Source organism: Gracilinanus agilis, chromosome 1 (genome assembly GCF_016433145.1).
Source record: "Gracilinanus agilis isolate LMUSP501 chromosome 1, AgileGrace, whole genome shotgun sequence".
Taxonomy (NCBI): Eukaryota; Metazoa; Chordata; class Mammalia; order Didelphimorphia; family Didelphidae; genus Gracilinanus; species Gracilinanus agilis.
In genome coordinates, this window is record NC_058130.1 from 670,665,398 (window position 1) to 670,678,011 (window position 12,614).

Sequence of the window (12,614 nt, forward strand, 5' to 3'; positions counted from 1 at the left end):
TCCCTACTCAAGCCCAAGGTATTTCTTTGGGGAAGGTGAATCTTTACATTAAACTCTCAAAAATGCTCATTTCCCTCCTTCCTCACAAGGACAATGGGTCAGTCTTTTCCTATGAGCCCTCAAATTGTCTTTGTTGATTGATTTTGAAATTCACACAAGAAGATCCAGTGGTACTATCTTTGGGAGAATAAGTCCTCAGTCCCCTGCTTGAGATTTCTTTAGGCTCTACTGATTATCATCAGGGTAATTGTTGCTATAGTTATAATCCTTTATAGCAATATTAACCATAGTTATTTGGAAAAAGGCAATGAATTTAACTGGCAAACATGATTAGCCACACAATAGGCCACTGCTTTACCCATTAAGGGGGAACCAGAGTTGTTTGAATATTAATATTATTTTAGATTCATAATATACTACTATTTTAAGAGATTTGTTTCCAGTGTGGCCATGGTCAAATAATCCTTCACCAACATGAGCCTTCCTGGCCTTAGCTTCTGAGTGATCTTCAGAAAGTCTGTTGCCAGGATCATCTTTGAAGCATGGGAGCAGAGCTGGCAACTGATGGAAAGAATGCTAGATTTGGAGTTAGGAAGACCTGAGTTCAAATGACACCTCCATTACTTATGAGGCCGGGAGAATGCCCCTGCAGGCCCAGACATTCAGTCTACCGGTTTTCTTATCTGTAAAATAGAGATAACAGCACCTACAGATATGTGGTGAGGATCAAATGAGGTTATGAGTGTAAAGTTCCTTTAAGTACTCTACAAAAGCTACCTATTATTATGATTAGGCAGCTAGAGGGTGAAGGGGGGGGCTACAGGATTTAGAGCCAGGAAGACCCAGATTCAAGTATTACCCCAGACAAGTCACTTAATCTGTTGTCTCAGTTTCTTCATCTGTAAAATGGGGATAATAATAGCACTTCCTTTTTTTGAGGTTAACATGAAATATTTGCAAAGTCCTTTGCAAACCTTAAAGCAACATATAAATGCCAGTGATTGTTATTAGAAAATCCCTAAAATGAAGCACTTAAAAAAAGTGCTGTGGATCTGATCATTTAGCAAGTCATGTCCATCTCAATGTCTATTCTCTGCTCCCTGCCCCCTCCCCCCAATTAAAATGCCTAGGTTCGGACTTAGTGTACCCACCCTACAGATAAGAACCTATAAAAGCAAAGAGATAGAGACTAAATAATGGCAACTATGCCTTTTTTCAACTAGACCCACAGAAATGGAGATGAGGGCACCTTGGCCTAAAGAGGGGTGAAGAGATAGAGGTGTGGAAGTGGGATGAAAGCCACTTGAAATCTTTTTACTATTGTGATTAAGGACTCTTCCAACAAACTCAGGCAGAACCAAAGAACATGTATCACAGATGGATCACCTAAGAGTCTTTCTCTTGACTGTGGCAGCAAAAGAGGGTCCCTCTCCAAAGCAGGTGGGAGTTGGCTCCGAAACTGGGAATGACCTCTCCATACAAACACATATACAAGGTCTCTTAAGAGGCCTCAGAGCTAACTCCAGATGAACTGTCTTCCCTGTAGAATATAAGCTTGAAAGTCAGGACTGTGTCATTTTATGTCTGTGTCTCCCTAGCACCTAGTGTCATACCCTGCATAGAGTAGACATTAAATGTTTCCTGAGACATCTTTTGGCAAGATACTAGCTTCTGGGCTTTGGTGCTTCCTTTGTTTTTTAATAGGGAGAATATTTAGGATAGTCTGTCTCCTAAGCCCTGAGGGCCTGGGGAATCCCCTTCATTATAATACATTATACACACATATATATGAGAAGGTTCTGTGGATGAGTTATCAGAGGCATCTGTCTTGACTTGTAACATGGAATACAGCCTAATCTACTCTGACAGCCTTTAGACACACCCAGTTCAATAATGGAGTATGGCTCTAAATTAGATATTCCAAATGGCCTGTGAAGACTAAATTTGAAATGTAGGAAAGAATATTAGAATTCAAGTGGGCTTAAAAAAAAAAGTACACATATTTCTTTCCTTTTTAAAAAAACCCTTAACTTCTGTCTTCGTATCAATTCTAAGGAAGAAGAGAGGTAAGGGCCAGGAAATGGTGGGGTTAAGTGACTTGCCCAGGGTCACAAAACTAGGAAGAGTCTTGAGGTCAGATCTGAACCCAAGACCTCCCATCTCTAGGTCCAGCTCTCAATCCACTGAGTCACCTAGTTGCCTCCTGGGTATTTTTCTTAAAGTTTTATCCATGCTCTTTATTTTCTTCTTTTTTTAGAGGTAAGGACCCTTTCCTATCTACCCTTTCCTCTGCCACCCAGATAGAAGACTGTGACAAATACAGCTAAACAAAACAAATCTTTACACATTGGATCTCTCTGAAAATGTGTCTCACTCTTTAGTCCATCACCTTTCTACATCATCAGCTTTTAGAAGTCCCAACTGGTTACTGCATTGATCAGAGTTCTGAAGTCTTTCAGTTTTCAGTTTCTACATATATTAGAGTCATAAATGGTTCTGCTTTCTTTGCTCTGTATCAATTCTTGGGAGTCTTTCTGGGCTTCTCTGAAACTGGTCATTTCTTATGGTGTCATACTATTCAGTTACATTCTTAGATCCTAACTGGTTTGGCCATTCTGACCACCTTGCTTTGCACAGGAGGAAACTGAGGCTCAAAGGACTCACCCATGAAAATCAGGCAGGAATCAAGTCTAGGTAGTCTGACTCCAAATCCTGTGAACTCCACACTGTACCCCCCTGGTGTTGTCAGGACATCTTGAATTCGCTAGTCATCCTCTGGAGCATGTTTTGTTGATATCTAGGGAGGTGCTAGAGGGTAATAGCGAATATTCGTATAGTGTTTTAAGGTTTGCAAAGTTTTTTACATATCTTATTTTTGGTTTCCACAACAGCTCTAGGAGCTAGGCAATACCACTTACCTCCATTTTATAGATGAAGAAATTGAACCAGTGAGATCAGTGATTTGCCCAGGGAGTGAGGCAGGATCTGAACTTGGGTCTAACTTACTATCCAAGCCCTAGTGCCTTTCCTGCAACATCATTACAGCAGTGTGATTTCGACAGCTAGGAGCTCCCCCTTTCCCTTAATCTTACCTGACAGGATAGGAGAACAAAGTGTGAAAAGAGCGATAATGAAAGTTTAGTTAAAGATTTATAAAGGCTCCTAGCCATCTTCCCCTAGCAAGTGAGTTATAGGAAGGGGAAGGAAAGGATGAACCGAGGATGGAAGGAGAAGGGAAGGGGAGGAGGAGGGGGGAGGAAAGGGGAGAGGGAAGAGGGAAGGGAGAAAAAGGGAAGGGAAGAAGGGGGGGGGGCAAGGGAGGGAAGAAGGAAAGACTATAATAATCACCTTGAATCCAAGCCTTTACAGGTTGAGTTCAAGAGCCTTCTGATAATAGAAAGTCATAAAAAAAGTATTCTTGACTGGGCAACCTAGCAGCCTGCCTATCTAGATTTAAGTATAGCCTTTCAAAAATGTATCTCAATGGCTCCAGTGGATTTGATAGGCTCAGAGATGGGAGATCCTGGGTTCAAATTTGGCCTCAGACATTTTCTAGCTAGGTGACCCTGGACAAGTCCCCTTAACCCCTCCCCTTGCCTAGGCCCTTAACCACTCTTTTGCCTTGGAACCAATACTCAGTATCAATTCTAGGATAGAAGGTAAGGGTTTAAAAAAAAATACTGGTGTAGAAACCTATAACATTTAAATGGGAAGATGTTCCCTTTTTAAACATGAGCCTGAATAAGCTAACTTCTGATCGAGATTCTTCCTTTTCTTTCCAACAAGTCTAAGGATGCTATCACCCTCCTCACTTTGGGGGCCAACAAACTTTCTTCCATGGACATTTTACAACCTCCCAAAGAGAATGAATGTCTTTGCATTCTGGACCCACTTTCTTCCCCTCCCCCTGCATTCCCATGCTTTAAAAGCACTTTTTTATTCATTGTTTCTTTTGTTTCTTTTGTTACGGGGTACTGCCCCACTGGGTGACAAGGGGAGCAGACAGGACTAGTATTTTATTGGGCAAAGAAGTTGTAGGTCATCCAGAATGTGACAAAGGTGGGCTTCTATTCCCACTTGACTTGTATGGCCCAAGACTGAATTCAAGGTGCATCATGTGTGGTTACAGTCTTGAGCTAAGGACCAGGAACACAGAGAAGACACAGCCCATGTTTTTCTCTAATACTGTAACTGCTACAGCTGAAACTCTTCCCAGGGGCCGCCGGCCTTGGGGGGTAGGGGGTCTGAGCAGCCAGAGAGGAGGGGAGGGGGGCGCTTCCTAAGCCGGGGCCTCAGGGCCCCCCGAAGCTACCGCTCTGGCCCTTGATCTAAAACCCAGCGGTTTGTCGATTCAGGCTGCCTCTTCCTCCTGCTCCTGCCTCGTCTCACTCATACTCTTTAGTCCCTGTCTCTCTCTTACCTTCTAGTTTCTCATGGCTATGTGGCCAAGTCCACAGGAACTTCCTGTCCAAGTTCACGGGCCAGCCGGTGGAGCTGTTTGAGGAGGAGTTCCGCCATCTGTACGCCTCCTCCAAACCTGTGATGGGCCAGCGATCTCCTGGGCTGGTCAGGCCCCTCCGGCCAAGGGGAGGGTCTGCGTTCCCTCAGGACAGCTTCACTGACAGCAGCTGTCCATCCAGTGACCACACACCCTCCGACCCCTTCAGCAACCCCTCCGCTAGTGGCGATGCCCACCACCAGTCTCACACTGTGTCTTCAGGGACCAGTAGCCCCTCAGCTCCAAACCCCCCACTTCCCAGGGCCCGCTCCTTCCAGAGTTATGTCCCCTGGGCACCCCAGCCCCAGCCTCCTCAGGTTAGCTACCAGACGAGGCATTACGTCCCCGAAGGCCCTGCAGGCCTCTATAGCAATCTCAATGTCTACAGGCCTGGGAGGCTGCGGCTAGAGGACTTGGGCCTCGGGCCCAGGCAGGCCCCTGGCTGGAGGCCCTTTTCCCAGCTTCGCCTGGTGTCAGATTAGTCCCTCAACAATACCGGGTAGGGGCCGAGTCCTCCCGTACCCCCAGCTAGGACGTCCCGTTTGTAGTCCTACATTCCCAGGCCTCGGGTCCTCCTTGGAAGGCCAAGGGATTCGATGATGCCTTCAATTGGAGGTATTAACTCAGGAAAAAATTCCTGCAGAGATTTAAGGACTCTCAGACAAAGCAGCCTCCCATTCCCTTTCCTGGGGAGGCCTCCAGTCCTTGGTATTCCTAGGTAACTTCGACTGGGGCTCACTGACTTAAGCATATTCTGAGTCTCTATTCGATTCAACTTGTATTGAATACCTCTAGGCCTAAACTGACCACTGGGGATGCAAAGACAAAAAAGAGTGGAAAATTAGTCTCCACTCTCCCAGGAAGATTTGAAGATTTTGTGTTTTATGGAGGTAATACGCCACTTGATAATGATAGAATTATTCTCCTGCCTCCAGATCCTTAAGCTGTCTTCCCCTGCAATTCTCAGATAATTTCAGGCATTAACCCTGGCAAAGGAGTGTGTGGTCTAGACAAAGGTCTACCTAGGGGTCAGGAGGGCGCAGTGCTGATTTGGGTCAAAAGATATATTGGCTTGGGCTGGAGAGAGGGGTTCCTGAGGAGCTTTTGGGGGGAGGGGGGGCAGGGGATCCTAATAGGCTACCAGGATTCCTGGAGAGCCTGTGCTATCATGAGGCCCAGGGGCATCTGGGGGAACATCTCTACACATGAACTGCTTGGAGTACATAAGAGTGAGTATCCATCCACATCTACCAGCTACGGCTGATGAACAGACTGCGTGGAAAGGACACTTGTGGCCCCCCAGGACAGGACCGCTTCACTAGCCAGCTCTTCCCTCAGCACCCCCCAAGCCCCAACCTCCCAACTTGATCTGCTGTGGCTGGTTTGCTCTCAGCCAGTGGTCATCAGATCCCACCACTCAAAGCCAGAAATCACTTTCTGCTGAGGCCAAAGAGCTCTCCTTGGTGCCTTCCATTAGTGACGCCGTCAAGATGCTTTAAAGTTGGAATGAATCAGCTCTCCCTGGGGCCTGGTTCCTTTCAGTCACAAATTCCTGTCCACCTTTACAGAATGTTCCTGACTCCATTTTGAGGAAGACTGACAAACAGCCCAACTCTCTTTTGTTCTGTGCTTTCTTCTTCTCTCTCCTAACACTAACAGTCATTAAACTGCTGGTTCATCACCCAGATACCAATGTTTTCCCCATCAGAGCTGTGATATCTCTCATTACAGCCGATGGGAAGAAAAAAATCAGATGTTGGATTCCGCTAAGATGATAACACAGACAGGAAATCAGTGAATCCACTGGCAAGAGGATTCGAAAGAGATCCTTGGAAGTTCTAAAGACCCTAAATTTAGGGGCAGCCAGGTAGCACAGTAGATAGAGTTGCCAAACCTGGAGTTGGGAGGACCTGGGTCCAAATCTGGCCTCAGGTATTTCCGAGATACATGAACTCTGGGCAAGTCACTTAACCTCATTTGTCTAGCCCTTGCCCTTCTGTCTTAGAGTTGTTACTAAGACAGAAAGTAAGGATTTTTTTTTTTAAGTCACTAAATTTGATCCATCAAAGCTCACTATTTGGGCATTTTACCCTAAGGTGGTCAAAGACCAAAAGAAAAGTCTGATATACATGAAAATATTCATAGCAACACTTTTTTTTTTTTTGGTGATAGCAAAGAAATAGAAACTAGGGGGTGGAGGGAATGCATGCCACCTGGGATAATAATCATTGTATAAACTGTGATATTTTAAGAGAATAGATTATTATTGTGATGTAAAAATGGATAAATAGAAGGATCTCTGGGAAACAATTGGAAAGACTTATATGAACTGATGTATAGTAAAGTAAGCAGAGCCAGAAAAACAATATACATGACTATAACGCAAATGAAAACACCACTAAAAGATAATCAAACCCAAGGTTAATTAAAATTAGTCACTGAGGTCTTAGAGAATGGGCTCCCCTCCCTGTGCCTTTGAAAGTGGTCATTCTGTCAAGCAAGGTCTGGCTAATAATTGTTTTTCTTCATTTAAAGGGAAGGTTCAGTGGTAGGGGTTGAAGGTATAGCAGGAAATTACTGGGCTATAAAAATCAAGAAGCATCAATATGACTTTGAAAAAAATAGATGTTCAGTACAATCAACTTCACTGAGTTCTAGTCCCTCTGCCTGCTCTGTACCATCTTTACTCTCAGACCCTCACTTTGTACCCCAATCCCAGTCCCAGGCCATTTTTCCTACACAAACCTATTTATTCATCTGTTATTGACCCTGGCTTCGTCTCCAGGCACCCACAAATTCTAGGAATTGCCTCATTAATGAACCCTTAGCAGGTATGAATTCCTAAGGGCCACACAAACAAACCTGTTTCCCTAACCCTGTGACATGGCAGTTAGCGATGAATGGTAGAAAGTGTTCTCTTACCTTGTGCTCCCATGCAGTTTCCTTATTCTCAATGTGCTTCTTCAGAGTGGCTGAGATGAATCCCATGCAGAGGCTCTATCTTTTTTCCCTACTTGATCCTGGGAGCTGTTTGACATAGAGAAGCTGTCATTTACTTTCACAGCTTCCTTTTGAAGAGCATGTGTCAGAAAAAACTGCAAGGAGAAACCATAAATATTTCAGACAAATCTAAGCATCAACACAAACTTTTGTGTCTCTTTCTACAAGACATGCTTTAAGGGGACTTACTAATAATGCTTTCTTAGGTAAGGATTTGTAATACAGCAAAGGTAAACCATGGCAGAGGTCCTGAAGTGGGGAAAAATACTCTTGTAGGTCCTTCAAAATCTAGAAGTAAAGGTATCTATGGGAGCTAATCCTAGGTCACTGAAGTCACTATTAGAATTGAAAGGTATCCCAACTTTTTTTTTCATCAGACTGACCAATGAATGAATGAATGCTCAAAGCACTAAGACTTTATTATGGCATGTTTTAACTCACACAAAGGAAGGTTTGGCTAATGGTGATATCCAAAGGCAGAAGCACAGGGGCAGGTGCTACAAAGGAAAAGATATAATTAAGACAGTCGTAGGCAGCTCTGCATCAGAGCCATGACTTAATACCCAGAAAGTATGCCAGTAGCAAATTCCTGCAAACCCAGGCATAGAAGGGATGCCATGGCCACAGTGCTCAGGTTTTCTAGGGAAGGTAAGGGTCAGTCTCCCTTAGGTGCATCCAACTGATTTTCCATTTCTAATATAACAAGGGTGCTGCTGCAGATTGAATAGTATGGGGCATTGGACATTTATGTTTCAAGAATGGAAGTTTCCAGATATAAAAGATTCTGGAGGAAGGAAGGGAAGTTTCCCTAGAAGAGACAATCTGTCTTATGGCTAGGCTTCAAAGTCCACAGAGGATTAGCAAACTCCCCTCATCAATAAGCTGATTCCACCTGGGGACAACTATACCCAACTGGGCATGCACACTGTCATTGCCAAAGGGGTGGAATTAAAATTTTAAATTACAATAAAACAGGCCAGGGAGTGAATTCCATGCTAGTGTGGGACCCGCTACTCAAAAGTTGACTCTTGGAGGGGGTGGAGAATGGGGGAGAAAAATGAAAGAATTTTTAGAATTCTCAGCCACCTTACTGTAAGGAAAGGTTCTTTGGCACCCTTCGTATCCACTCCTTGTATCCTTTCCCATGCATCTGTGCTATCAAAGACATGTTCATAAAGGGATCCCTGATTTAGTTTATAAACAGCCTTCTTGAGGAGGGTTCCCTGTCCCTCACACATACTTGGACCTCATCTTTGGTCAGTAATATGCTTTTGTAATGACTGAGATTCTTGAGAGGGAGTAGTTCTTAATTTTAAATTGATTAACTGACTTCTCAAGCAAACTAAACAGTAGACTCCCTCCACAACCTAATCGGATACCAAAAAGAGTTAAGGGGGACAAAAAAGTGGGGCCAAAAAGAGAGCACAAAGGCCAATATGTACCTTAGGATGTCACCACTCGGACCCTCCCCTGCACATCCCAAGACATCTCTGATTGGTAAACAGTCACTGAAGAGACAGATTGAAGAGATCTCAATTCCTCCAACACTATTTCATCACAGGAAGAGATGGGCTTCAGGAGCACACCAATACACCCCTTCCTCCTGGCCAAGCAGCTGGGTAACTCCATCATGACTACTACCCATCACACTCTTAAATCAAGGATCAACATACTTTCCAACATGGTGGACTAGAGCTCTTGATTTAATCTTTCAAGTGGGTCAAGTGGCTGCTCAGCCCTGCCCCTAATCCAGTCATTCCTCCCAAGATTCAAACAAAAGGAGGAAGATCCCAACCCAGCTCTGGTCTCCGAGGAGAAACTGGAGCCTCAGCTTAGAATCAGATGGTTTTTCAGGGAGACTAAAGGGACCTATCACAATACTATGTGAATTTTCCATACTTCAACACTCCTTGCACTTAAAAGTAACTTGTTACATTTGCCTCTGAGGCTGATGACAAACTGGGTTTTTGGACTTTGCTTCCTTTAATCCTGCTTTGATGTTGTAAATCCAGCCAATATGTCTTTGGAATATTCAAAAAATATACTAGAGGATCTTGTGGTCAACCAGGTTGGGGAGTGGAGTTGGGGGATGGTTAAGAGAAAACTTTCTCCCCACTGCCATCATCACCTCTCACCTTCATGAGACTGCTCACACTCTAATCCTTCTCACTGTTCAAAAGCACCTGGGACCAATTCAGGGCTTGGTAGCACCAGTTGGAGCCTTGAAGCCACAGATGCTCAATAAAGTCTTGCTGGGTTGCTGATTTATCGGCACGTCCAGACAGCAACAATAACTTCAAGCACTAGTTTGGTCCTTTCCTTTTTAGCAGGTCTGCCAAAAAAAAAAAAAAAGTGTTCAGTCTTATATATGGCACCAAACAGGAACACAATATGCACTGATAAATCATACAGCTGGTTAATTCCTTTTTTCCATCAATATTAGTAAGTGTCCTACTAAAGTTGGCAGTGGCAGACAAGTTGCTCAAGCAAAGGAAAGAAAGACAAAACATTATTTAACATCATCACAGTGACTGAAGGTCTATACAGCACTTTCCACACATTTCTCTGACAAGTTAACTATAAGGGGTATCATCATATGTGAAATAAACTGATCCTTTCTGTTTTCACTGTCTGCCAACGAAGTTGTCTTCCTCCTGTTTCAGGCTGGCCTTAACCTGCTCTGGATTTCATTCTGCTTTTTAGTTTTTCCATTTTTGTCTAGCCTCATTCTGCTGTTCAGCTGCCCTTATTGCTTCAAACAATTAAAGAAACATTGAAAAATTCATCACCCATGATCTTCCCCACTCATGCATTCAGATTTCTCTGCTTAGCAGAATCAGTTGTTTGGGTTTTTTTGAAGGTGGAAACACTAGCTTTGGTTTGCAAATTTTCAAATTCCATCTGTAATTCATGAACTTATAGCAATCACAGTTAAAGATTCTCATCCCAAGGTAACAGCCCAATTTAACAAGCTTTTCAAGTAAACTTGGAGGAGGGATGGGAAAGCATTTGACCATAAGACTTAAAAAAATCTCATCAAATAAAACATTTTGTTTTAGCTCTGAGACAGGGCATCTCATGAAATTTGTTTTTTTTCCACCATCTTGAAAGCCATTTTTTCCCGGTACCCACTAAGTCCTGTCCCACTCCCTCCAAATGAAACCAAGCTCAATGGAGACAAATAATGTCTGAGGAATTAAACCCCCAACCCCTCATGAAAAAGATGGAGAAGCAAAGCCACCATAGATTCTCCTGCCTTCTGAGTAGTTTTGGGTAAACACCTGGAATTTCCTGGGACTGAAATCACCTTGGCAAGTAGGGTTGGCAGTCCTACCCCACAGTAGTGTGGTGGGTTTGTTTGGTCATCACTGGACCCAAAAGGGGGAATATTTTAGCAATCCTTAAGGAAGTTGAAAGGAATGATCCATGGAAATTGGGTCATAAACTAGAGGACTCATTCTCCCAAATGCACACATTTCAAGTCTCTGGGGCCCTGGAATTAAGGTCACACTTTGGCTATGGAAAAGCCTCTCTGCCAACAACTGCTGTTGCAATTTAAAAGCAGAATGAGCTCCTTGGGAAGGTGGTTGGGTTCCCCTCAGTGGAAGTCTTCAAGCAAAGGCTAGATGTCTGCTTGTCGAGTATGTTGTAGAAAGGATTCTTTGGGGGCATGGATTGGGCCAGATGGCCTGTGAAGACCCTTCCAACTCTGAAATTCATGTAAATCAGAACTATGTATAAGCCAGTTTGAGAAGTAGAAGAATGGAAGAGGAAAGCCCGAGTCCCCATTCAACTTTGGTGGTCTTTGACATGGTCCTTCCTGGAAGCCTCACCTTTCCTCCCTGGATTTCCCAGTGAGCTAATCATCTGAAGGATATCAGGTTATTCCAAAAAGAGAGCCACTAGTCTGATCCTTCTGGCACCAATCTGTCCTGGTACACTGGAGGAATCTGGGAGTTTAAAGGATTCCAAAAAGAAACTGGCCTTTTGTGAATGCTTAAAGCACCAGGCCTTCATTCTAGTACTTTTTTTTTTTCATGTAAGAGAAGGCTTGACTTAAGGAGATACCCAAGGACAAAAACACAGGGATAGGGGCAACAAGGGCAGCATGTAAAACCTCCAAACTGAGGGCAGGAAAAGGATACTAGGACACTCCAAATGGGGGCAGCTTGATGATGCAGGGGGAGGGCTATGGATTTTATAGGGAAGGGAAACATCTCCCTCAAGTAGGTGTGATTGATTTCCCATCTCTGATATAACAGGCAAAGAGCCAGTACGTATTGTCAAGGAACACATGGTTCCAGAGTAGAATTTTCTAGGCATAGATTACAGAAAAGGGTAATGTTTCCAGCAAACAGGCAGTAGGAGGGTGGGGATCGTGCCTAGAGAAATGGTCCTTTGTCACAAGGCAGAAGACCCTCTCCCCTAAAAAAGAGAGATCTGGGGTAGTAGCACTGTTGTCCCTAAAGGGTCTCCCCCCCAAAAATTGACAACTCAGGCAGTCTCCATAGCCAGGAAACAAGCTTTATTATTAAGGGAGGAAGCTTGGTGGAGTGGCCCATAGGGGTTTTCAAGAATGCTTTTTATCTTGCTTGGTTGTCAAGGAAGGAGTCAATTGTTTGGGTGGCTTCAGCCTCGCTATAAGAGAGATAGACTCGACTTTATCAGTGATTCACAATGCAAATGGGATGCTAACAATATGTTAAACACCCTGGGGTGACTCTAGGTCACTTCTTGGCTAGTTCTGCGCAGGCTCCAAGGAGGGACTGTGTGCCGGTGCTGATTGTTCTTTACAGAACTTGCCTCTCCAGGGTTGCCCACATCTTCGTAGCAACCCACATCTGTTTTCCTGGAGCTGCCAAAGCAGAATGGCTGGAGAGCTTCACACATCAAGGAAACTGCTGATTCCATCCTGAATAAGCCCTCTGAAAGCCCTACTGAGGCCTTGCCCTATAGACATAAGTCTCTCTTGTATCTATTTCTGCTGAAAAACCTAATGAGTCTTCTTCTGGGTTGGCAGAATGAATTTCTCTTGCAACAGTACATTCTACTGATGGCTCTTTCTTAAGAATGGGATCTATAAAGTGGAAAAAGCTCAGAGGATTTATTCTTGACA

General features: G+C 44.0%; 1 protein-coding gene across 1 annotated transcript in view; it reads left to right on the top strand.

Annotated features, from left to right (window-relative positions):
- FAM83A (family with sequence similarity 83 member A) overlaps window positions 1-4,980 on the top strand; it is a 25,262-nt gene extending 20,282 nt beyond the window's left edge. Inside the window, exon 4 of the mRNA XM_044668975.1 lies at window positions 4,428-4,980. Coding sequence (XP_044524910.1) covers window positions 4,428-4,980 — 553 coding nt within the window. The remainder of the gene's footprint in view (window positions 1-4,427) is intronic.
- Window positions 4,981-12,614: the final 7,634 nt, after the last annotated feature.